This window comes from Symphalangus syndactylus, chromosome 4, assembly GCF_028878055.3.
Source record: "Symphalangus syndactylus isolate Jambi chromosome 4, NHGRI_mSymSyn1-v2.1_pri, whole genome shotgun sequence".
In the NCBI taxonomy this organism is placed as follows: Eukaryota; Metazoa; Chordata; class Mammalia; order Primates; family Hylobatidae; genus Symphalangus; species Symphalangus syndactylus.
In genome coordinates, this window is record NC_072426.2 from 83,637,608 (window position 1) to 83,660,936 (window position 23,329).

The 23,329-nt window shown below is 38.1% G+C and overlaps 1 protein-coding gene across 6 annotated transcripts in view; it reads left to right on the forward strand.

The window, feature by feature from the left end:
* The window catches only part of PARG (poly(ADP-ribose) glycohydrolase), a 133,087-nt gene that overhangs the window by 46,894 nt on the left and 62,864 nt on the right, over positions 1-23,329 (forward strand). For all 6 annotated transcript variants that reach the window (XR_008657174.2, XM_055275332.2, XM_055275335.2 and 3 more), the window contains 2 exons: positions 11,650-11,742; positions 17,109-17,266. Coding sequence is in view for 5 of the 6 variants with exons in the window: in XM_055275332.2 (XP_055131307.1) it covers positions 11,650-11,742; positions 17,109-17,266 (251 nt within the window). In the remaining variant the exon portion in view is untranslated. The remainder of the gene's footprint in view (positions 1-11,649; positions 11,743-17,108; positions 17,267-23,329) is intronic.

Genomic DNA, 23,329 nt, shown 5'->3' on the forward strand with positions numbered 1-23,329 from the left:
TTATTGTGATAGATGCAGAATAAGCACTTGACAAAATTTGGTAACCATTTAGAGTAAAAAACTGTTAGCAGGCTGGGAGTGATGGCTCATGCCTGTAATCCTAACACTCTGGGAGGCCAAGGCGGGTGGATCACCTGAGGTTAGGAGTTCGAGACCAGCCTGGCCAACATAGTAAAACTCCATCTCTACTAAAACTACAAAAGTTAGCTGGGTGTGGTAGCGTGCACCTGTAGTCCCAGCTACTCGGGAGGCTGAGGCAGGAGAATTGCTTGAACCCAGGAAGCAGAGGTTGCAGTGAGCCAAGATCGCACCACTGCACTCCAGCCTAGGCGACAAAGCAAGACTGTCTCCAGAAAAAAAAAAAAAAAAAAAAAAACAACCATTAACAACCATGTCCTGAATCTGATAAAGAGTATCTGTGAAAAACCTACTACTAAAATCATGCTTCATGGTGAAATATGAAATACTCTTCCCAAAGATTGGGGGAAAAGCAAGAATACCTATGCTCTTCATTCCTATTAACATTGTACTAGAAATCCTAGCTAATGCAGTAAGGCAAGAAAAAGAAATAAAATGTTTGAAAGTCAGAAAGGAAGAAGTAAAACTGTTTCTATTTGTAGTTGACGGTGTTTGTTTATGCAGAAAAACCCAAGGAACCTAAAAAATAACTATTAGAACTAATTTATTTAGCAAGACATAAGGTCAGTATACAAAAATCATTATATTTTTATATACTTGCCATAAATGAAATTTTAAAAAGTTCATTAAAAATAGCATTAAAAAACCATAAAATACTTAGAAATAAATTTAACAAAAAATGTGTAAGACCAGTATCTTGAAGACCATAAAACATTGCTGAGAGAAATTGAAGAAAACCTGAATAAAAGAATATCTACCATGCTCATGGACCGGATGACTCAGTGTGGTTGTCAGTTCTCGCCGGGCGCGGTGGCTCACGCTTGCAATCCCAGCACTTTGGGAGGCCGAGGCGGGCGGATCACGAAGTCAGGAGATCGAGACCACAGTGAAACCCCGTCTCTACTAAAAATACAAAAAAATTAGCCGGGCGTGGTGGCGGGCGCCTGTAGTCCCAGCTACTCGGAGAGGCTGAGGCAGGAGAATGGCGTGAACCCGGGAGGCGGAGCTTGCAGTGAGCCGAGATTGCGCCACTGCACTCCAGCCTGGGTGACACAGCGAGACTCCGTCTCACAAAAAAAAAAAAAAGATGTCAGTTCTCGGCCGGGCGTGGTGGCTCACGCTTGTAATCCCAGCACTTTGGGAGGCCGAGGTGGGTGGATCACTTGAGGACAGGAGTTCAAGACCAGCTTGGCTAACATGGTGAAACCCCACCTCTACTAAAAGCACAAAAAAATTAGCCAGGTGTGGTGGCGGGCACCTATAATCCCAGCTAGTCAGGAAGCTGAGGCAGGAGAATTGCTCGAACCCAGGAGGCGGAGGTTGCAGTGAGCCGAGATCATGCCATTGCAATCCAGCCTGGGCAACAGGAGTGAAACTCCATCTCAAAAAAAAAAAAAGATATCAGTTCTCCCTATATGCAGTTCCAATCATAATACCAAGCAGGTATTTTGTAGAAAATGCAAAGCTGATTCCTAAAATTTATATGGAAACACAAAGGACCCTTATTTGCAAAGAAATTGTAAATAAGAAGGGCAGAGTTTGCAGACTTATGTGAATTGCTTTGGATACTTAGAATAAGACTATAGTAAACAAGACAGTATGTGTGGTGAGTTGAATAGTGTTCCCCCAAATTAATGTCCACCTGGACTCTCAGGATGTGGCTTTATTTGGAAATACAGTCTTTGCAGATGTAACTAGTTAAGATGAGTCCACACTGGATTATGGTGTACCCTAAATCAATGACTGGTGTCCTTATGAGAGAAGGAAAGGACACAGAGACAAAGACACTGAGGGAAAACGCTTATATGATGATGGAGTTAGAGATTGGAGTGATGTATCTGAATGCCAAGGAACCCCAAGGATTGCTAGAAGCCACCAGAAGCTAGGAAGAGGCCAGGAAGAGCCTTAGAGCCTTCATAGGGAGCGTGGTATTACCAACAACTGGTTTCAGATTTCTAGACTCCAGAACTGTGAGATAATACATTTTTGTTGTTTTAAGCCGCCTGGTTTGTGGTTCTTTGTCACAGCAGCTCAAGGAAATGAATACAATATGATACTGACATAACAATCAAATTGATCAGTGGAAACAAGTAGTAAACCCAGAAACAGACCCATGTTTATACAGTCATTTGGTTTTCAATAAAAGTGCCAAAGCAATACAACAAGGGAAAAGAAGTGTCTTTTCAACTAATGGTGTTGGCGAAACTGGATTTCCATGTGGTCTTAAAAAAAAATTGCCCCTTCCCACATACTATACATAGAAAATAATTCTAAATTCTAACTGAAAAAGCAAAAACTATAAAGCTTCTAGAGGAAAACATCTTTGTAGCTTGGGAATCGACAAAGATTTCCTAGGACATCTTTATAGCTTTTATAGCTAATGGGAAACATTAGCTATAAAAGAAAAAAACTCATAAATACTTGTGACGAAAAGACATTAGGAAAATAGGCAAGCTAAAGACAGGGATGCCAGGCACATTGGCTCATGCCTGTTATCCCAGCACTTTGGGAGGCCAAGGCAGAGGGATCGCTGGAGTACAGGAGTTCAAGGCCTGCCTGGGCAACATAGGGAGACCTTGTCTCTCCAAAAAAAAAAAAAAAAAAATTAATTAGCTGGGCATGGTGGCACATACCTGTGGTCCCAGTACTTGGGAGGCTGAGGTGGAAGGATCACTTGGAGGCCAAGTGTGGTGGCTCACACCTGTAATCTCAGCACTTTGGGAGGCTGAGGTAGATGCACTGCTTGAGCCCAGGAGTTCAATACCAGCCTGGACAACATGGCAATGGTCTCTATTAAAAATCCAAAAATTAGGCCAGGCATGGTGGCTCATGCCTATAATCCCAGCACTTTGGGAGGCCAAGGCGGGTGGATCACGTGGTCAGGAGATCAAGACCATCCTGGCTAACACTGTGAAACCCCGTCTCTACTAAAAATACAAAAAAACATTAGCTGGGCGTGGTGGCGGGTGCCTGTAGTCCCAGTTACTCGGGAGCCTGAGGCAGGAGAATGGCGTGAACCTGGAAGGCGGAGCTTGCAATGAGCCGAGATCGCGCCACTGCACCCCAGCCTGGGTGACACAGGGAGACTCCGTCTCAAAAAAAAAGGAAAAAAAAAAGTCAAAAATTAGCCAGGCATGGTGGCACACACCTGTAGTCCCAGCTACTTGGGAGGCTGAGGGTGACAGGATTGATGCCTGGGAGGTCAAGACTGCAGTGAGATGTGGTTGCATCACTACACTCCAGCTTTGGCAACACAGTGAGACCCTGTCTCACATAAATAAATAGAAATAAATAAATTTTAAAAGACAGGGAGAAATATTTGCAAAATGTTTATCTGACAAGGGACATATATCCAGTATATATAAAGAACTACAATTGAAAAATAAAAAGACAGCCAACCTCACTAGAAAATGAGCAAGAGTTTGAAAGGCATTTCACAAAGGAAGGTATACAAATTGCCAATAAGCACATTAAAAAATGCTTGATATTATTTGTCACTGGAGAAATGCCAGTTATAACTAGAATAAGATATTAGCCTGCAGGCGCTAGAAAGGCTAAAAGATCAAATGTAGGTAGCTATATGGAGCAGTTGCAACTCTCATACTTTGTTTTTGGGAGTTTAAAATGTACTACAATGTTGGAAAAAGGTCTGGCTGTTTTTTAGAAAACTGAACATATGCTTACCCTATTACCCATTAATTTCATTTCTTTCTATACCTACCTATGAGATATGAAAATATATGCACACAAAAAGATATGTAGAAGAATGTTCATAGCAGTTTTACTTATAATAGCCAAAGCCTGGGGACAGCCCAGGTATCTATCAACAAGAGAATGAATAAACAAATTGTGGGTGTATTCATACAATAAAATAATTTTTGTATTTTTAGTAGAGATAGGGTTTCACCATCTTGCCCAGGCTGGTCTTGAACTCCTGGCCTCAACTGATCCACTTGCCTTGGCCTCCTAAAGTGCTGGGATCACAGGCGTGAGCCACCGCGCCTGGCGTGAACTCTAGTTGCTGATATGCAAACTGAAGTAACGGGGTGGAATGCTTGCAACTTACCTCAAAACGCATTAAAAAATGCGTTGATACATGGTCAGAAGAATGGACAGGTGACAACATGACAAAAGCAAATATAAAATGTTAATCATAGAAACCAAATAGTATTTGGGTGTTCATTGTATAGTTATTTTAACTTCACTGTATTTTTGAAATTTTTTATAATATTGGGAAAAATGGTTCTCAAAGGGGAATGATTACAAAAATTATTGTACTTCTCTACTTTGGAATACTGTGTAGCATTTGTCATTGTATAATATGGAAAGACTTTTTAGGCTTTCTCTTAAGGCAAAAACAGGTTGTAGAAAAATATAATATTTTAAAAATTAACGTAACACAAAACTATGTGTTTATATGCACACATACCTAAGTTCTCAGAAGAAGTTTGGGGAGGAAATATGCATCTGTTTATATCTGAGAAGAGGATATCTTGGCAGTGGGCTTATGGGTAATACTTCTTTTCTTTTTGTTTACATTAATTTTCTTCAGTGAAAATACATGACATTTTAAAAAACATTTTGCCTTTAGTGATGTAAAAAATGCCTTTTTTGTCATATTTGGTGAGAAAAAATACTAAATCGAGCAACATAATTTCAACTGATAAATGCATCTATGTAAGAGGAAAAAGAAACTTAGGTATAAATATTGGTTATGTTAATATTAGGAACATAGTTGATCCACCCACCTCAGCCTCCCAAAATGCTGGTATTACAGGTGTGAGCCACCACGCCCGGCCAGGAAATTTTTTTTAAAGAAGCATTTCAGACATATACAAAAATAAAATAGGATAATGAACCTCCCTGTTTCCATCACCCATCTTCAGTATTACAGGCTCATGCCTGTCATCCTAGCACTTTGGGAGGCTGAGGTAGGTGGATCACCTGAGGTTAGGAGTTTGAGACCAGCCTGGCCGACATGGCGAAACCCCATCTCTAAAAATACAAAAATTAGCTAGGTGTGGTGGTGTGTGCCTGTAGTCTCAGCTACGCAGGAGGCTGAGGCAGGAGAATCTCTTGAATCTGGGAGGTGGAGGTTGCAGTGAGCTGAGATCATGCCACTGCACTCCAGCCTGGGTGACAGAGTGAGACTCTATCTAAAAAAAAAAAAAAAAAAAAAATATATATATATATATATATGGACCATAGGATTATGAGGATATTTCCTCTTTGCTATTTAGGTTTTGGAGTGGTGTACTTCTTACTGAAAAATTGTCTAAAATTTCACATCCTAGACTTTTCATATAGATTTTGATTTTTTTTATTAAAGAGGATTGTTAGTAACTTTTCACAATTTTATTAGGATCTAACTAGGTTTAGACCAATAGAGAAAACAGAGCAGCTTGTGCTATTTCTTATATTCATTGATTTGTGATTGATTTTTGTTTTTTTATTATTTATTTATTTATTTATTTATTTATTTTGAGACAAAGTCTCACTCTGTCGCCCAGGCTGAAGTGCAGTGGCACAATCTTGGCTCACTGCAACCTCTGCCTCCCAGGTTTAGGCGATTCTCCTACTTCAGCCTCCCGAGTAACTGGGACCACAGGCATGTGCCACCACACCCGGCTAATTTTTTGTATTTTTAGTAAAGATAGGGTTTCACCATGTTAGCCAGGATGGTCTTGATCTCCTGACCTGGTGATTTGCCTGCCTTGGCCTCCCAAAGTGCTGGGATTACAGGCATGAGCCATCACGCCCGGCCTGATTACTTTTGTAAAGCTGTTTGCCCTAAACTGTTTGAAAAAGACCTATGGAAATATTTTCTTTTATTGAAATAACACTGCTCTTCTCATTTTGCGAGCTACGGATTTCACTTATTAATTCAAAGTTCAGTAGTCAATATTTAATACTTTCCATATGTCAGGTATGGTACTTAGTCATGTATAAATATGTATTTCATAAATATTAGAGCACATTTAACAGACGTATGTAGTTAATCAGATATTCAAAGAAAGAAGAAATAAGTAAATATCTCTTTTCTATTTGTATGTTTGTAGATATTTAAATAATTTATAATGTTTTGATGTTTGGCAGATTTAGTTCCTTTATTTTAGTAGCTTGTTTCTGTTTGTAGAGAGAAGAAAAAAAAGCAGCCTCTCCACAGTCACTATGATGTGGTTGCAGTCATTACTGCCCTCCTAGGTTAGGGCTGATGTATTGGGTGTCACAGGGAGAGGATAGGGCTTTGTGCCATGAGATTCATGAGGTCAGTGACCACGTCTGTTACTATTTACTCTTCTGTCATCTTCTGGCACAATTCCTGACACATAATAGTGCCTCAGGTATTTGTTTATCAGCCAGTCAAATGAATGAACAGATCTATAATCTAAGGAAAGGAGGTAGGCAAAATAGCAGTATAATTTTGAAATTTATTGTATCAATTCTGACTGAAATATATGTATAATATATATTACATAGATATACAGCCAATTTGTGGGACTGGAATAAAAAGTTGCTGCACACACACGTGCACATGCACAGATCAAAACACTCGCTGTATGTAATCATCTATGCAGACTATCCAGTAGAGAGCAGGGTTTTACTTGTGGGAGAATTTAATACAACTTTCTTTTTTTACCATCATGTAAATGCTTACCTCCCTTATAATCATCATTATCATCATAATAAGTAATATATGTTTATTTTTCTTTAATTGTTATAGAAGATTTGACCAATGGCTCTTGATTTTCTTGAAGTTAAGAAATGACGTACATCTTAAATAACTTTTCCCTACTTGCATCCCAGTTTGCATTGTACAGGTTATAAGGTCATGGTGATATTTTAGATTATGCATTCCATCTCAAACAGTAGTTTAGTCGCTTATGTTCTTAAATGACATTTTTAGGTTCCCTTTATGTGTTTCCAAAGCAGCATTAGACATAGGTCTGGAGTGTTGACAGTTGTGAAGAAGTACAGTGCAATAATGCTTCATCAGATAAGTAAGCGATATTGTAAAGCTTGTCAGCAGAGCACTGCAGCAGCCACTCATGTCAGTTTTAAAAGACAAAGGTGGATACCCAAAGGAGACGTGTCAGCCTGTTAAGACACTTAAAGTTTAGTATCTTTAGGTTTAACATGGTTGAATAGGCACTTCTCTCTGTCCTTCCCACTAATTACAGTGAAAAACAGGCGACCTTGTATGTAAAACAAACATAAGACTCTGAAAGATAGAAGACCACTGACCAGCAGGGACTATGGGACCCTAGGAGAGTACATGGCACCAAAGTGGTATCAGTAAAGACCTAGTGGGGAGCTTGAACTCTCACCCCAACCCAGCACTATCAAGGTACCTCTCTCACTTTCCACTTTGGGTACTAAAGGCTGACTGGGGACAATGAATTTTTACCCTCAATTGCTAGTAATGAAGTAGCTATCCCATTCCCCTGCTGGCACAGTATCACAGAAGGCCTGCTCTGGCTGAAGATATAAATAAGATCCAATTATTGAAAATCTTTATTATAATACCCCAAATATCCAAATTTCAATAAAAAGTCACTCATGACCAGAAAAGAATCAGGAAAATCTCATCTGAAATGAAAAATGAACATCAGTAGTCACCAGGAGAATACAGATGTGAATTGTCTGATGATTGTTTTAAAGTAGCCATCACAAGAAGGCTGAGAAATTATAAACATACTTGAAACAAATGAAAAAATAGGAAGTCCCAGCAAAGAAAAAAAAAACTATCCAGAGAAACCAAATGGAAATTTTAAAACTGAAAAATATAATAACTGAATTTTTAAAATGGAATAGACAGGTTTAATGGAGAATGGGGATGATAGAGGAAAGAATCAGTAAACTTTGAAGAAATTAAGAGAAATTACTCAGTCTGAACAGCAGTGAGAAAATAGATGAAAAAACAAAACCCAGAGTTTAGATATAATATTTCTGTCATTGTATGGACAGAAAGGGAGGGGAAAGTGGGTGGGACTGAAAAAATATTCAAAGAAATGATGGCTGAAAACTTCCAAAATTTGACAAAAGTCATAAATCTACAGATTCAAGAAGCTGACTGAAACTTAAGTAGGATAAACCCAAAGAAATTCGTACCAAGACATACTATAATTACATTTCTTAAAACCAAAGGCAAAGAAAAAATCTTGAAAGTAGCAAGAGAGAAATGACACAATGCCTATACAGAAAAGCAGTTTGAATGACAATGGATCTCTCATCAGCAAACATGGAGACCAGAAAGAAGTGACACAAAATTTTGAGGACTAAGGAAAGAATTGTCAACCCAGAATTCCATATCCAATTAAGATATTCTTCAGAAAGGAAGAGGAAACCACGATGTTCGCAGGTGAAGGAAAAGAGAACTTGACATCAGTGGACCTAACATAAAATAATGTCTCAAGAAATTTCCTGAAACAGAAAAGAAATTATAAAAGAAAGGAATCATGGAACATCAGGAAAGAAGAAAGAACAACAGAGTAAAAATATAGTAAATATAATAGACTTTTTAAAAACTTTTTTGAATGTTGTAAATTATGTTTGACTTTTTTCACTGTCTTCAAATATTGTAAAACAGTCTAGTATAGTTATCAATGTATGTAGAGGAAATATTGAAGATATTTACATTATAAATGGAGAAGGGTAAAGGAATTTAAAGGAAGGTAAAGTCTACACTTTACTGGAACTGGTGAAATGTTGACACCAGTAAATGTTGGTAAGTTATATGTAATGCAGTCCTTCAGCAGCTACTTTAAAAAAACATCTATTCAAAGAGATGCAGTCAAGAAACATTTTAGATAAACAAAAATGGAATTTTAAACTATATTCAAGTAACCCATAAGGAGGAAGGGAAAAGAAAACAGGTAAAAGAAATAAAATGAAATGACAGATTTAAGTTTCAGCATATCAAAGACTACATTAAACATAAATGACCTAAATTCATCTATTAAAAGACAGATTTGCAGTGAATTTTAAAAACGATACACTGTGCTATTTACAGGAAGTGATTTCAGACAACAATATAGGTAGGTTGAGAGTAAAGGTATCTTTATTTATAATAGTACAAAACTGAAAACAACCAAAGTGCCTCTCAGTAGGTGAAGTTGCTAAACAAACTGTTATATTCATACCATGGAATTCTACTTAGTAATGAGGAGGAATCAACTATTGATACTTGCAATAACTTGAATGCCTTTTAAGAGCATTAAGCCATGTAAAAAAAGTCAATTTCAAAAGACTTTATGTTTCCATTTAGGTAATATGGCAAAATTTTTCAGCTGAAAAACAAATTAGTGGGTGTTAGGTGTTAGGCATAGTGAGAGGAAGGAAGCTGAGTGTGACTATAAATGGGTAGCATGAGATCTTTATTGTAGTGGAATGGTTCTGCATCTTGATTTTCGTGGCGATTACAGAAATATACATGTGATAAAATGCCATAGAGTGATACATATTGTACTGGTATCCTGGTTTTTAGTATGTTATAGTAATGTAAAATGTAACCATTGAGAGAAACTGGGTGAGAGGTATACTGTACCTCTGTAGTATTTTTGTAACATCCTGTGAATCAATAATTATTTCAGAATAAATAGTTTTAAAAAGCAAAAAGGCCCGTAGTCCTAGCTGCTCAGGAGGCTGAGGCTGGAAGAGATTTTTTGAGCCCAGGAGTTCAAGGTTACAGAGAGCTATGGTCATGCCACAGCACTCCAGCCTGGGCAACAGAGCAAGACCCTGTTTCTATTAAAAAAAAAAAAAAAGATAAATTGTAAACAGGAAAAGTTTGAGTATTTTAAACAAATGCATTAATATATTTTATACATTTTCAGGTATAGAGAAGCCAGTATCTTTAGTGCGTACCTCTAAAATAGTAGAATGTCATCTATGAATATATGATTTTTTAAAAATTTAGTTTTTTTATTTTTAACAGAGTTAAAGAGGCAGATTATAAAGAGGCAGTCATTTGACTACTCCAAAGTCTTTTTAAAACAAGTCCCACTTTAGAAGATTAGGATTTAGCTCTTATTCTCACTTTCTCTACTACCATAAATGCAAACCTCATTTCTACCTCCCCATTTTCTCACTATAGTTTTCATATTCATTTCAATTTCATCAGTAGTCTGTTTTTTCAGTTGGATTGTACAAACACTATTCATATATGGGCTGTGATTGCTTTTCCTCTCTTAAACAACTTTTTGTTTTCTCCAGAGTTAATAATTGTCTTTTGTTTACTTAATTTTCTGTATGCTTATGATTAATTGAATTTCAAACTCTCTGAATTACAAATATCCTTCTGTTCATTCTGAATATGTTTACTCATTATCTTAATTTTAAAAGAGAAGTAAACATAGGTTGAGTTTTAGAGTTTTGGTGTAAAGAAAATTCTTAGTGTTAGAATTTACTGGCAAAATCAGGGCAAATATTCTTTGTTACTTTTTCTGTTTACACACATACCCTGTCCAGCTGCAGATAATCAAATGGTTTTACCTTTATTTCAGCTTAGTTCCTAATTTTTGTCAAGAGTCTGTTTCTTCATCGATTCCAAACATTGGTCACATAGGGAAGTAGAAAGAGCTGTGGCATAGAGACCAGAACACTTAGGTTCTTTTTCTGATTTGGTTTTAATTGACCTCAATGTAGGATGATCAGGTAACCTCCTTGGCCTCAGTTTTCTCTGTAATAGTGACAAGATGAGACTAGATTATAACTGAGGCCTCTTCTAGTTAAAATGTGATTAAAAGTAGATAAAGTATTTACTTCAGTAGTGACTGTATATGTAGTATCTCTAAATTAAGAGTGTTGTCATTTCCAGTACTTTTAAAGAAATACCCTGATGTTTAGAAAGAAATTAGATTAAAAGGTGTTATAGAGAGGGGAAATTTTATAAAAGGCAAAAATGGACCATGCATGGCATCTTTGTTGTGCTTCAAATTATGATACAGGAATTGTGGTTTTCACTTTCCAAGGGTGTCTAGAAAAGAGAAATTCTAAGACCATCAGAAACCTCATTGTTTATTACCCAACAGATTAGATTTGACCCATAGAGTATGCTCTGAAGTCATTAATGTGGCTTTTATAGAGATTTCTTCAATTGTACACCATTGAAACTAGATGGGTCCTTGGGGGCTTCTAAGAGAGTCCTTGGTGTCTAGCAGTTTCTAGTTGATATAACCAAGGGCACAATGTACTGTTTTCCATTTGCAAGTGTTTTTACTTTATTGTGAATGTTGTGTGAGGGATATTTGATATTTGGGATACTTAAATTTTTTTCAGAGGGCATTAAGGTGAATTGCCTTAATGCCAAATATACATTTGGAAATGAATTTGTAAGTTTATTTGTATACACCTGTTGATGCATTTTTACACGTATTTGGTGATGCTGATAGTGTGCCACTTTATGGGGTTCCATGAAAAGCAGATATGTAATTTCATAACAAACATATTCATTGGTTATTATATTTACTGGTTATTGTTATTCACATAACTTATTTTATTGGTTTTCAGGTACTTGAAGAAGCAGAAGCTCAACATTTATATCAGTCCATCTTGCCTGATATGGTGAAAATTGCACTCTGTCTGCCAAATATTTGCACCCAGGTTAGTGGATGTAGCTTCCTCCGTAGCTTCCCTGAGACTGACAGTTGAATTTCCCTTAAACTCGAATGGCCAAGGTCACAGAGAGAGAGAGAGAGACAGACAGAGAGAGAGAGAGGAAGAGAAGAGAAGAGAAGAGATGAGATGGGAAACAGTTTTTGCCAAAGAGTGTAGTAATTTTGCTGTATTAAGGAAAAGGTTAGAGGGTAGAGAGTACTACAAAAGGACATTAAAAATGCAGCATTCCATTCCTTGGCTTCTGTTTACACTGTTGAAGCTTGTTTACTTTGACTTTTTTCTCTCTTTGTTTAAATAACCTCTAACTTAAAAAAGTATTCATTATTTCAAAACATACTAATGGATTTGGAATAGCGTAGTTTCAAAATGACTTAATACTACCCACTCCTTCCTAACCCTCCCCCAAAGTGATCTATTCTATAACAAATGAGTTAATGATACTTTCTTAACTTTTTTTGAGACAGAGTCTTGCTCTGTCACCCAGGCTGGAGTGCAGTGGCATAATCTTGGCTCACTGCATCCTCCACCTCCTGGATTCAAGCAATTCTTCTGCCTCAGCCACCCAAGTAGCTGGGATTATAGGCATGTGCCACCATACCCGGCTAAGTTTCTTTTTTTGGAGTGCAGTGGCACAAATCCCAGCTCCCTGCAACTTCTGCCTCCTGGGTTCAAGCAATTCTTGTGCCTCAACTTGCCAAGTAGCTGGGATTACAGGCGTGCGCCACCACACCTGGCTACTTTTTGTACTTTTAGTAGAGACGGGGATTCAGCATGTTTGCCAGGCTGGTCTCAAACTCCTGACCTCAGGTGATGCCTTGGCCTCCCAAAGTGCTGGGATTACAGGTGTGAGCCACTGTGCTGGCCTTAACTTTTAAAAATAAAGAATCCTGTGTTTTATTTTGTTTGGAGTATGCTAATTATATATTGCTACATAACAAATTGTGTCAAAATTAATGGCTTAAAACAATAAACATGTATTATCTCGCAGCTTCTGTTGACTTTGGGAGCAGATTAGCTGACTGAGTGGTTGTGAATCAGGATTTCTCTTGTGGTTGCAGTGAGAATGTCAGCCAGGGTTTCAGTCATCAGAAGGCTTGCCTGGGGCTGAAGGACACACCTCTAAGTTGGCTTACTTACAGAGCTGTTGGCAGAAGGCGCTGACATGGGCCTCTCTATAGGCTAATTGATTGTCCTTATGACGTAATAGCTAACTTCCCCAGAGCAAGCAGTCCAAGGGAGAGAGCAAGGAAGCTGCAGTGTCTTCTATGACCTATTTTTCTCAAGGTACCTAGCATCACTTCTGCTGTTTTTCTGCTCATTAGAAGCTGGCCGATACCCGAGGGGAGGGGTATTAGACTCCACCTCTTTTTTTTTTTTTTTTTTTTTTTTTTGAGACTGAATTTCACCCTTGTCCCCCAGGCTGGAATGCAGTGGCATGATCTTGGCTCACTGCAACCTCTGCCTCCTGGGTTCAAGTGATTTTCCTGCCTCAGCCTCCTGAGTAGCTGGGACTACAGGCATGTGCCACTACACTTGGCTAATTTTTTTGTGTTTTTAGCAGAGACGGAGTTTCACCATTTTGGCCAGGCTGGTCTCAAACTCCTGACCTCATGTGATCCGCCCGCCTTTGCCTCCCATGGTGCTGAAATTACAGTCATGAGCCACCATGCCGAAGACTCCACCTCTTAAAGAGAGGAGCATCAAGGAATTTGTAAATGTATTTTCAAACCTTCGCAGGGTTTGTTTTGTTCATAACTTTATTCCTGTGTTTCTCACAACCGTGCTTGAATTTGCCTTTGTCTTTTATTTCTAGGGCCAACGCCTCTTGCTGCATGGCTGCTAGCCAGGATTCTGCTAGCATTTTACTCCACAGGGGCCCTATGGACATTTGGGTGGAACAATTTCTGAGTGTGTATGATGGTCCCATGCATTGCAGTATGTCATTAGGACACCCCAAAAACCACAAATAGGGTCACTGGGGCAACCAGAAAACAACCCATCCATGTCCAAATGCCTTCTTGGACTATGCCACCTTCAGTTGAGACCCATGAGGTGTTTTCCAGTGTGATGTTTTCAATTTTATGTAACTTTAATTTCACCTCAGTAATGCATTGTGTCTGAAATAAGTTTTACTATTGGGCAGGGGAAATATATTTTAAAACATATCTTCTTGTTGTTTCTGTTGGAAGTTATTTGCTTAATCATATTCCATGTTCTTTTTCCTTTCTCTCCTTACTTAGTAAAATCTCTCCCTACCTCCTAGGTATGCCTGTCTGTTACTTCCCCTGTGAAGCCTTCCCTACCTCCCAGGCAAGGTTCATCCCTCCTGAAGCACTCAAATCATTGTTTTGTAATTCTTGTCATTGTATATCTCTTACCACTGGATTATAGTCTCCTTAAAGGGAGATCCTCTTTGTGTCCCTGGTTTGCATGGTGCTTAATTGTATGCTTTTTGAATTCAATATGTAGTTCATAATCAATAGTAGGTAGTAGGTAGCCTTTGGGTGTGGGCCATTTAATCCTCTTCTCTTCCCCTCATGCATATGAGAGTTTCCATATTTTATTTAATGAGAAATTTTTGTTCAAAAGCATCTAACTTTGTAAGCTATGACAAGTCCCTTGGAACCAAAATCAGACCCCTGGGTCCTCAGATTTTTGTCCTGGCTTCTCCCAGTGACTTTCTTCTCCGTTAGCATATCAATGGGGAGAGCATGGAAATTCTGTGTTTTGCCGCTTTCTGAAAAGTCAATCTCTGCTGTGAAAGTTAAGATTTTTATTTGAGATCAAAATACGTCTTGTGGCAAGTTAAATTGTATATGTTGGTGTTTAATAATTTATCACATTGAAGTACTCTAGGCCAAATCTAAAGGGTAAATTTTAGATTTATCAAAATAAAATTAAAGGAAACAAATTTGGTCAGGAACTTTTTGAAATGTCTTGGTTCACAGTAACCAGCCTCTTATTTTGTTGAGCCGAGTGCTTGACAGTAAGATTTACATCTCCTCATTTCTCCAAATAATGAGTTTTTAGGCATTTCTCCTCACCAAGAGAGGAGAAATCATTAACTCTATTTAAAATTATACTATTTGTTTATTTGGGAGACAAGAAATGTTTGTGTTTGAAGTCCATTAAGCCTGAAATATTTACCATTAATTTTTAAAATCGTTTTTCTGAATAACTTGGTAAATGGTAGTTAAAAACTCATTTCTTCCTAAAACCAAGCAGCACTTTGTTTGAAGCCATTGATGCACTGTCACCTTTTCTAAACTCATTGCTTGGTTGTGAATAAATGCACAGGATGGAAAATGGAGATCAATGTTAGCTCTCTATTTTTCTCAGAAATGGTGATTGCTAAGACCTGAAGGGGAGAGAATTTTGTATAACATAGTGAAAATAGATTCTTTACCTTTTTTGCTTATTTGTTTACCTATGAATTTTTCCAAGAGAAATAGTTGAATTGCAAATTTAATCTGTTCTTTTTTCTGGCAAACTCTTATTCTAGCAGTGGTGTGTACTTCTGTACTTAGAAAAGCATTCATTATTCAGCACTGCAGTTTTGGTTTGTCTTGCCTGCCCTTTCCCCAGGTTCATTCTGGGTGTTGACTCCTGAGGTATGATCAGGACAGTTTGCTCTAGGCATGCCATTTTGAGATGGGTGCAGTTACCCAAAACTCTTAGTTCTGGGTCTTACTGAAAGGGAGAAGGAAATGCATCTCTAAATATTTTGTGGGAGCATTTTGAAACTTAACAGCTGAAGGGTAAACTGGTAGTTGGTCTTTGATTTTATCAGCATGTCTTTAAAAACATAGTTTAACATTTAAAATATGTTGACAAAAAGAGTCAAACTCTGTAAAATATTTGAAGAGATTTATTTTGAGCCAAATGGGAGTAGCCAGTGGCCTGTAACACAGCCCCAGGAGATCTGAGAACATGTGCCCAAGATGGTCAGGCTTGGCTTTATACATTTTAGGGAGACATAAGACATCAATCAATACATGTAAGGGGGCTTACAGGTCTTAGGTAGATTCAAAGATTTTCTGATTGGCAGTTGGTTGGAAGAGTTATTATCCAAAGACCTGGAATCAATAGAAAGGAATATCTGGGTTAAGATAAGGGTTTGTGGAGACCAAGGTTTTATCATGCGGATGAAACCTTGTAGCAGGCTTCAGAGCTTTTATCAGAGCTAAAAAGGTACCACACCCTTTCTTAATTCTCACCTGGAAAGGAATAGGGATTCTCTACAGAATTTCCCAACAGACAGCTTTGCAGGGCTATTTCAAAATGTGTCAAAGAAATATATTTTGGGGTAAAATACTTCAATTCTTTCAAGGTCTGCTATCTGTCACGTGATGCTATACTTGAGTCAGGCTGGAATTGAGTCTTATTATTATAAAAAAATCTGTTTCATCAGTTTTAAGGTCTCTGTTTTCATGTTAATGCTGGTCACTTGTGCTGAATTCTAAAGTGAGGAGCATATAATGAGGCATGTCAGACCCACACTTCCTATCATGGTGTGGACTAGTGTTTCAGGTTAACTTTGGAATCCCCTTGGTCGAGAGGAGGGGTTCATTCAGTTGGTTGGGGGGGCTTGGAACTTTATTTTTGGTTTACAAACAGAATAAAACCCACTGAACACAATACTCAGGTCGTGTGGATTATACTGATAATAAAAGGTAAGTGAATTTAGTGGTATAACTAGAAGACATTTTAGACATAAAAGATTTGAAGGAAAAGTGTCTTACATCTTCCTTAACTTGGAATGTTTGGTTATGTAAGAAATGTCTATCTTCTTACAACTTATACATGTCCGTATGGTGGTTTTTACATGTTCCATTAATAGCTTTAATGAAGTTAGATTTGATTCTTATAAAGAAATTGTCAGTATGAAGTGTAATTTGGAATAAGAGGGTTAAGACTTATCTTAGATCATTTTATTGAGGACTAAGAAAGATTATTTTGGCCAATAATTTTTAATATAAATAAGAACAAAATTTAGCTTAATGTTATATATTTTTGTTTCATCTTTTGTTTTAATTTTTCATTACATGGGCAATGTGTTTTTATTTACTTGCTGAAGCAATCTTGTTTTTCACTAATAAGTAATGTTTTATATTCTCTTCACTATCATTATTATTGATTAGAAATCTGCAGTTTGTCAAATAAGTACATTTTCTGAATCATCCCTGATAAACAACCCTTGACTTTAACAATGTTGCTGATTTAAGGATTCAAGAATGGCCTGAAATTATTTCTGCCTTAATTTAGCAAATGCAATTTGGTGCCTCTGCTTTTGAAATTGCTAAACTAATTATTGCTCTTCTCGTCTGTATTTTTTTTGTTTTTTTTATCAGCCAATACCACTCCTGAAACAGAAGATGAATCATTCCATCACAATGTCGCAGGAACAGATTGCCAGTCTTTTAGCTAATGCTTTCTTCTGCACATTTCCACGACGAAATGCTAAGATGAAATCGGAGTATTCTAGTTACCCAGACATTAACTTCAATCGGTATGTTTTCAGAAAACACCTCTTTAACAATGAAAAAGACAAAGGTGGAAGGAACTAATAATATTTTTTGAATGAATTCCATAGGCCAAGCATTTTATATGCAGTTGTCTTATTTAATTTTTACAGTACTTAAGTGACATTTTCACCATTTTGCAGGCAAGGTGATTAAAGTTCATTGAGGTTAAAAGAACTTGATTAGGATCCAGGAGCTAGTAAGTCACAGAACTGAGATTTTACTTCAGGCCTGTCTTACTCCAGGGCCCATGTTCTTTCTGTTCTCTCAGATGATTCCCCAGTTCTCTAGACTCCACATGCCTCTTCAGTTTGATTATTCACGAGAACTTTTGTTGTGCTTATATTCCTTAATGCTGAAATACTGTGAAAGGTAGAGGAAAAGTCCTCCTTTCTACGAAGGTCTTATAAAATGAGAGTATAAAGTCATGAGCTGTCTTATGAGACTTGAAAAATGTAATTGTTTTGATGAAAAGTAAAAGGTGATTTTGACCCTTTATAGACATGGTTAATTTATCAGTGTAATATTTTTAAAAGAAAAAAGAATGTTCAAACTGCTCAACTAAATTAATACAGTGTGAAGGTATTGATAAAGTTTTAGATTCCAGCCATTTTCCCAGGTGACTAACTTTCTCTATCTTCTACACAAACAAAAATATTTTAAAGAATCTTCTTGGCAAATTAATGTTTTTTCTTCCCTCCTACTCACTACTCCCATATCCCCACCTCTGTTTCTTTCTTCACTTGAGAATTATCTTTATAGGACCCATGAATAGAATATATGAGTTTTCTTCCCTGATTTCAGTGTGAGACTTGAGAAAATTGCTGTAATCTGTGCCCCTTTCCCAGCAGGCTGTGTGTAATGCCCTTCACTACCTCTGGTCACCCAGAGCCTGCCTCTGAGGGTGGGGCAGTGTGCAGAGTAGGAGATAAAGTCATAGAGCGGACACACAAACAAAACCCACTTTTGTTTGCCATACTGCATTTGTCTCCAAAGTAGAATGATCAGTAACACCACTTTTTTAAGACGGAGTTTCACTCTGTTGCCCAGGCTGGAGTGCAGTGGTGCAATCTTGGCCAACTGCAACCTCTACTTCCTGGGTTCAAGCGATTCTCCTTTCTCAGCCTCCCGAGTAGCTGGGATTACAGGTGCGTGCCACCACGCCCAGCTAATTTTTGTATTTTTAGTAGAGACGGGGTTTCACCATGTTGGCCAGGCTTGTCCCGAACTCCTGACCCCGGGTGACCCGCCTGCTTCTATCTCCCAAAGTGCTGGGATTACAGGCATGAACCACCATGCTGGGTGTACCACCTATTTTAATTTGCCCTTTTAATACAGTTTCTTTAAAAACATTTTACTTTGAACTAATTTTAGACTTACAGAAAAGTTATAAAAATAGTACCAAGGATTCCTGTATAAAACTTAGCTGGCTTCACCTTGTGTTAACATCTTATGTAACCATAGTAAAATTAAGTTAACATTGTTTTAATATTATTATCTGTAGACCTTATTTTATTTTTAAAAACTTTTTAGGGGTTGTGTCTCACTCTATTGCCCAGGCTAGAGTGCAGCAGCACTATCATAGCTCACTGCAGCCTTGAAGTCCTGGGCTTAAGCAATCTTTCTCAGCCTCCCAAGTAGCTGGGACTACAGACATGCAGCATCATGCCTGGGTAATTTGTAAAAATTTTTTGTAGAGATTGAGTCTGGCTGTTTTGCCCAGGCTGATCTCAAATTACTGGACTCAAGCAATCCTCCTGCCTCAGCCTCCCAAAGTGCTGGGTTATAGGTATGAGCCACCATGCCTGGCTGACTATAGACCTTATTTTGATTCTACCAGTTTTTCTTTCTTTTTTCTTTTTTTTCTCTTTTCTTTTTTTTTGTTTGAGACAGAGTCTCGCTGTGTTGCCCAGGCTGGAGTGCAGTGGTGAGATCTTGGCTCACTGCAGCCTCTGCCTCCTAGGTTCAAGTGATTCTCATGCCTCAGCCTCCTGAGTAGCTGGGATTACAGGCATGTGCCACCATGCCCGGCTAATTTTTTGTAATTTTAGTAGACACATGGTTTCACCATGTTGGCCAGGCTGGTGTCGAACTCCTGACCTCAGGTGATCCGCCCACCTCGGGCTCCCAAAGTGCTGGGATTACAGGTGTGAGCCACTGCACCTAGTCTGATTCTGCCAGTTTTTCTAGTATCCTTTTTCTGTTCCAGGATCCTACCCAGCATCCCAGTTACATTTAATTACCTAGTCTCCTCCAATGTGTTCCTTGTTTTTTCTTTTCTTTCATGATCTTGACAGTTTTGAAGAGTACTCATCACAGTTATTTTGGAGAATATTCTCAGTCTGGGTTTGGCTGATGTTTTTTCAGGATTGGAATGAGGTCATGCATTTTTGGCAGAATACCACAGAAATGATCCTGTGTCCTTCTCAGTGCACCGTATCAGTGGGGTCATGATACTTCTTATTACTGGTGATCAGTTGGCGAAGGTAGTGTCTGCTGGCTTTTTCCACTGTGAAGTTACCATATTTCCTTTTGTGATTAATAAATATTTTCCAAGAGATAAAACACTATGCAAATGTTGTTTTGCCTCACATTTATCCCTACTAATTTTGGCATCCATTGGTGCATCTTGTCTGCAATGATTATTACCACAGTGTTTGCCTGTTGTGAATTTTCTGCTTCCCTCTTCTACATTTGCTAATTGAAATTCCATTGTAAGGAAGAGCTATCGCTTTTCCCCCGTTTTTAAAATATCAGAATGGACTCATGGATATTTATTTTGTTGTGTCAGTTTAAATTAAATAGTATTATTTATTTTACTGCTTTAATTATTCTAGCTTTGGCCATTAGGGCTCCTTTAGGTTGACTCCTATGTTCTTTTGATAAGCCCCATCCTTTTTTTGAGCATTAACTTTCTTTCTGGAATCATACATTGTTCCAGGTTCATGTTACATTTTCCATGCCTCAATCTTGGAATCAACCATTTTCTCAAGGATTCCTGGTCTCTTTTATTGTACAACGGTATTTAGAGGCCAACATCTGGGTGATGGGTGTGCTCATTGCTGCTAGAGTGTCATTGTTTCTAATGCAACTTACTTTATGTGGGCAGCATTTCTTATAACTCCACATGGCAGCAGAGAAATGAATTCACAATTCTCTCCAATATCAGAGTGTCAGCCCCAAAGACCATATTTTTAGCCTTTTAAAATTGGAGAATGTTTTTCTCTCTTAAGATGAGAAGAATTCTAGAATTCAGCTGGTTAGTTCCTAATGTAAATTTTTAATTAAAAAATTTAAAAACTAGACATTTCAGTGCATTTATTGTGTGTTTAGCAGATGAAAGTGTAGCAGATGACTTTAATATAAGCTGCTCTTAGACTGTGATAATTCTTGGGTTATATTTTTATGACCTTCAAACATTAAAATATTGATGATAATTTGTTATTATATATGATTACTCTCCACTATGAACACTAAGGAAGGGGCAGCAAAGAATGAAAAATAATGTTATCTAAGAAAATTTCTTTAAAATCCTAGTGTTAGCAAACAGGATAGTATTTTTTTTATATAATATGCTCCTTGGTTACATAAATATTAGTTGCAAGGGGCATATTTTTAATCTATTTTTCAAGTTTGTACAGTAGGTAAGTTTGTTTTTAGATACTGGTATTTAGTCAGTGTTTAGTTCAAATGTACAATGAGCAACTGCAATATTCCCCACAGTGTATTAAGTGCCATGAGGTTACAGAGAAAGGAGAAGCCAGTTTCTGAGTTCTTACGGTTATGTAGTATTATCTCATTTTCAAACCTCACGTCACAGATGCCCTTCTCTTTTCCACATGGCTTTTATTCCTCCTTCAATACTCAGTTCATGTATCAGTTTTTCTGGTGTCTCAGATTCTGCTAGGATAGGTTTGCTACTCTAGGTTCCTATGCTAGCCTGTGTGTACCTCTGGAGAGGTGCACAGCACCATGACGTTTTATTAAAGAAAGATATAATTTAATAAAGGAAACTTTCCTCAAGGAAATAACTTTTCTTGCTGTTGTTGTTTTGAGACAGGGTCTCATTATGTTGCCCAGGCTGGTCTCAAATTCCTGGGCTCAAGAGATCCTCCCACCTCAGTCTCCAAAGTAACTAGGACTACAGGTACATGTCACCATGCCCAGTGCAACTTTTGAATTAAGTACAAAAGGGTGAATAAGAGTTTTGCCAAGGAGAAGGAGAGGTGGTTGCATTCTAGGCAGGGGGAAGAGTATGTGTAAAGTCACCGTTGCAAGAAGGACCTGACATGTCCAGAGACTGAGAGAAGACAGTGTGGTTGCAGCACAGAGAGTGAGAAGGAGCATGGAGATGGGAGAGGCTACAGAAGTAGCTGGAGGCTGGACCATACTGTGCCTCACTAGGCCATCTGAAAACAACAGGAAGTCATTAGAGGATTAGATATGTGGGTAGAGAGAGACTAGCACATGTGTTCAGATTTACATTTTCAAAAGTTTATTTTGGCTGTCATGTGGGAATCAAGCAGAGAGGGGCCAGAGTACATGAGTTTACCCAATTGGAGAGGCTACTACAATGCACCAGGAAAGAGGATGGTAGCTGGGATAGTGTAGGGGAGGGGACAGAGGTGTGGAGACATTTGAAGGGGTAGCCAGAGTGATGGTGATGGACAGGATTGGTAGATGGGCGGAGAGAGGCATCCAGGGTACTTCTTAGGTTTGTACAACCAGATGTGTGCCTTTACTGTCCCCTACTATTCCTACTGTACTACCTAGACTACTTCATAATTGCTTATTTAATCATTTCAGTGGGGCAGGGATCTTAACTGTCTTCTTTGTTATTTTCACAAAGTCTTATGCATTGTAGGCCTTCAATAAATGCTTCTTGAATGAATGAAAAGACATTTTACAGCTGAAATATTTGAGAATTAAGTGACTTGTTTTGAGTAATGGAGCTGGTTAGTGGCAGAGTGCTAAGACTATAATTTAGACCCTTTGTTCTCAGTCTTTTGTCTTTTACTTTTCATATTATATCTTAGGAATTACGAGATGTTTTATTTTTAAGCCACATATAATCAAACATAGCTTTTACTTCTGATTTCGTTAGTAATTGAGGTAGAATTGAGAGAAAACAGAGCATTGGAATCTGCAATTGCAGTTATATAAAAAACCTGTTTCACAGGCGTGAGCCACTGCGCCCAGCCCATATATTACTTTTATGTGCAGAAGAAAAAATAGTTAAGGGAAGAACAAGTCAGTTGTCAGAAATCAAGCTGAACACAAAGTGAATAACAGTGGACAATTTTTGTAATTTGATTTTGAGGGTGGAATTTCACAGATTTTTTGAGGCTTTTCCAAAAAAGCTAGTGTGGATAGCTTCTTTCCAATTACTCCTCCATAGACACATTGTCATTGTGTCTACTTCACCCTATTTTACTTATTCAGCATATAGCATTTTATTTCTTATGGAAGAAATAGAATCCACAGAGTTCTGTGGGGAGCAAAGACCCACTGGTGCTGGATGGCTGACAGGCAGAGGTCAAGATATCTTGGGAAGGCTTGGCTTTGGTGACTTCCAATTTCCTGTAACCAATTACCAGAATTTACATTCATATATATATCTTTTTTGTTTGTTTGTTTGTTTGTTTTTGTTTTTTTGAGACAGAGTCTCGCTCTGTCACCCAGGCTAGAGTGCAGTGGTGCCATCTCGGCTCACTGCAAGCTCCACCTCCCGTGTTCATGCCATTCTCCTGCCTCAGCCTCCCGAGTAGCTGGGACTACAGGCACCCACCACCATGCCCAGCTAATTTTTTGTATTTTTAGTAGAGACAGGATTTCACCATGTTAGCCAGGATGGCCTCGATCTCCTGAACTCGTGATCCACCAGCCTTGGCCTCCCAAAGTGCTGGGATTACAGGTGTCAGCCACCGCATCTGGCCAATTTTAATATATATTTTAATTTTAAAAGACCTTTGTTTTTCAGCCAAACTTCTGAGTGGGGAAGTCTGGGGCTTCTTGGCGATGGCAGGTTTATCTTTTTCATTGTACATGGT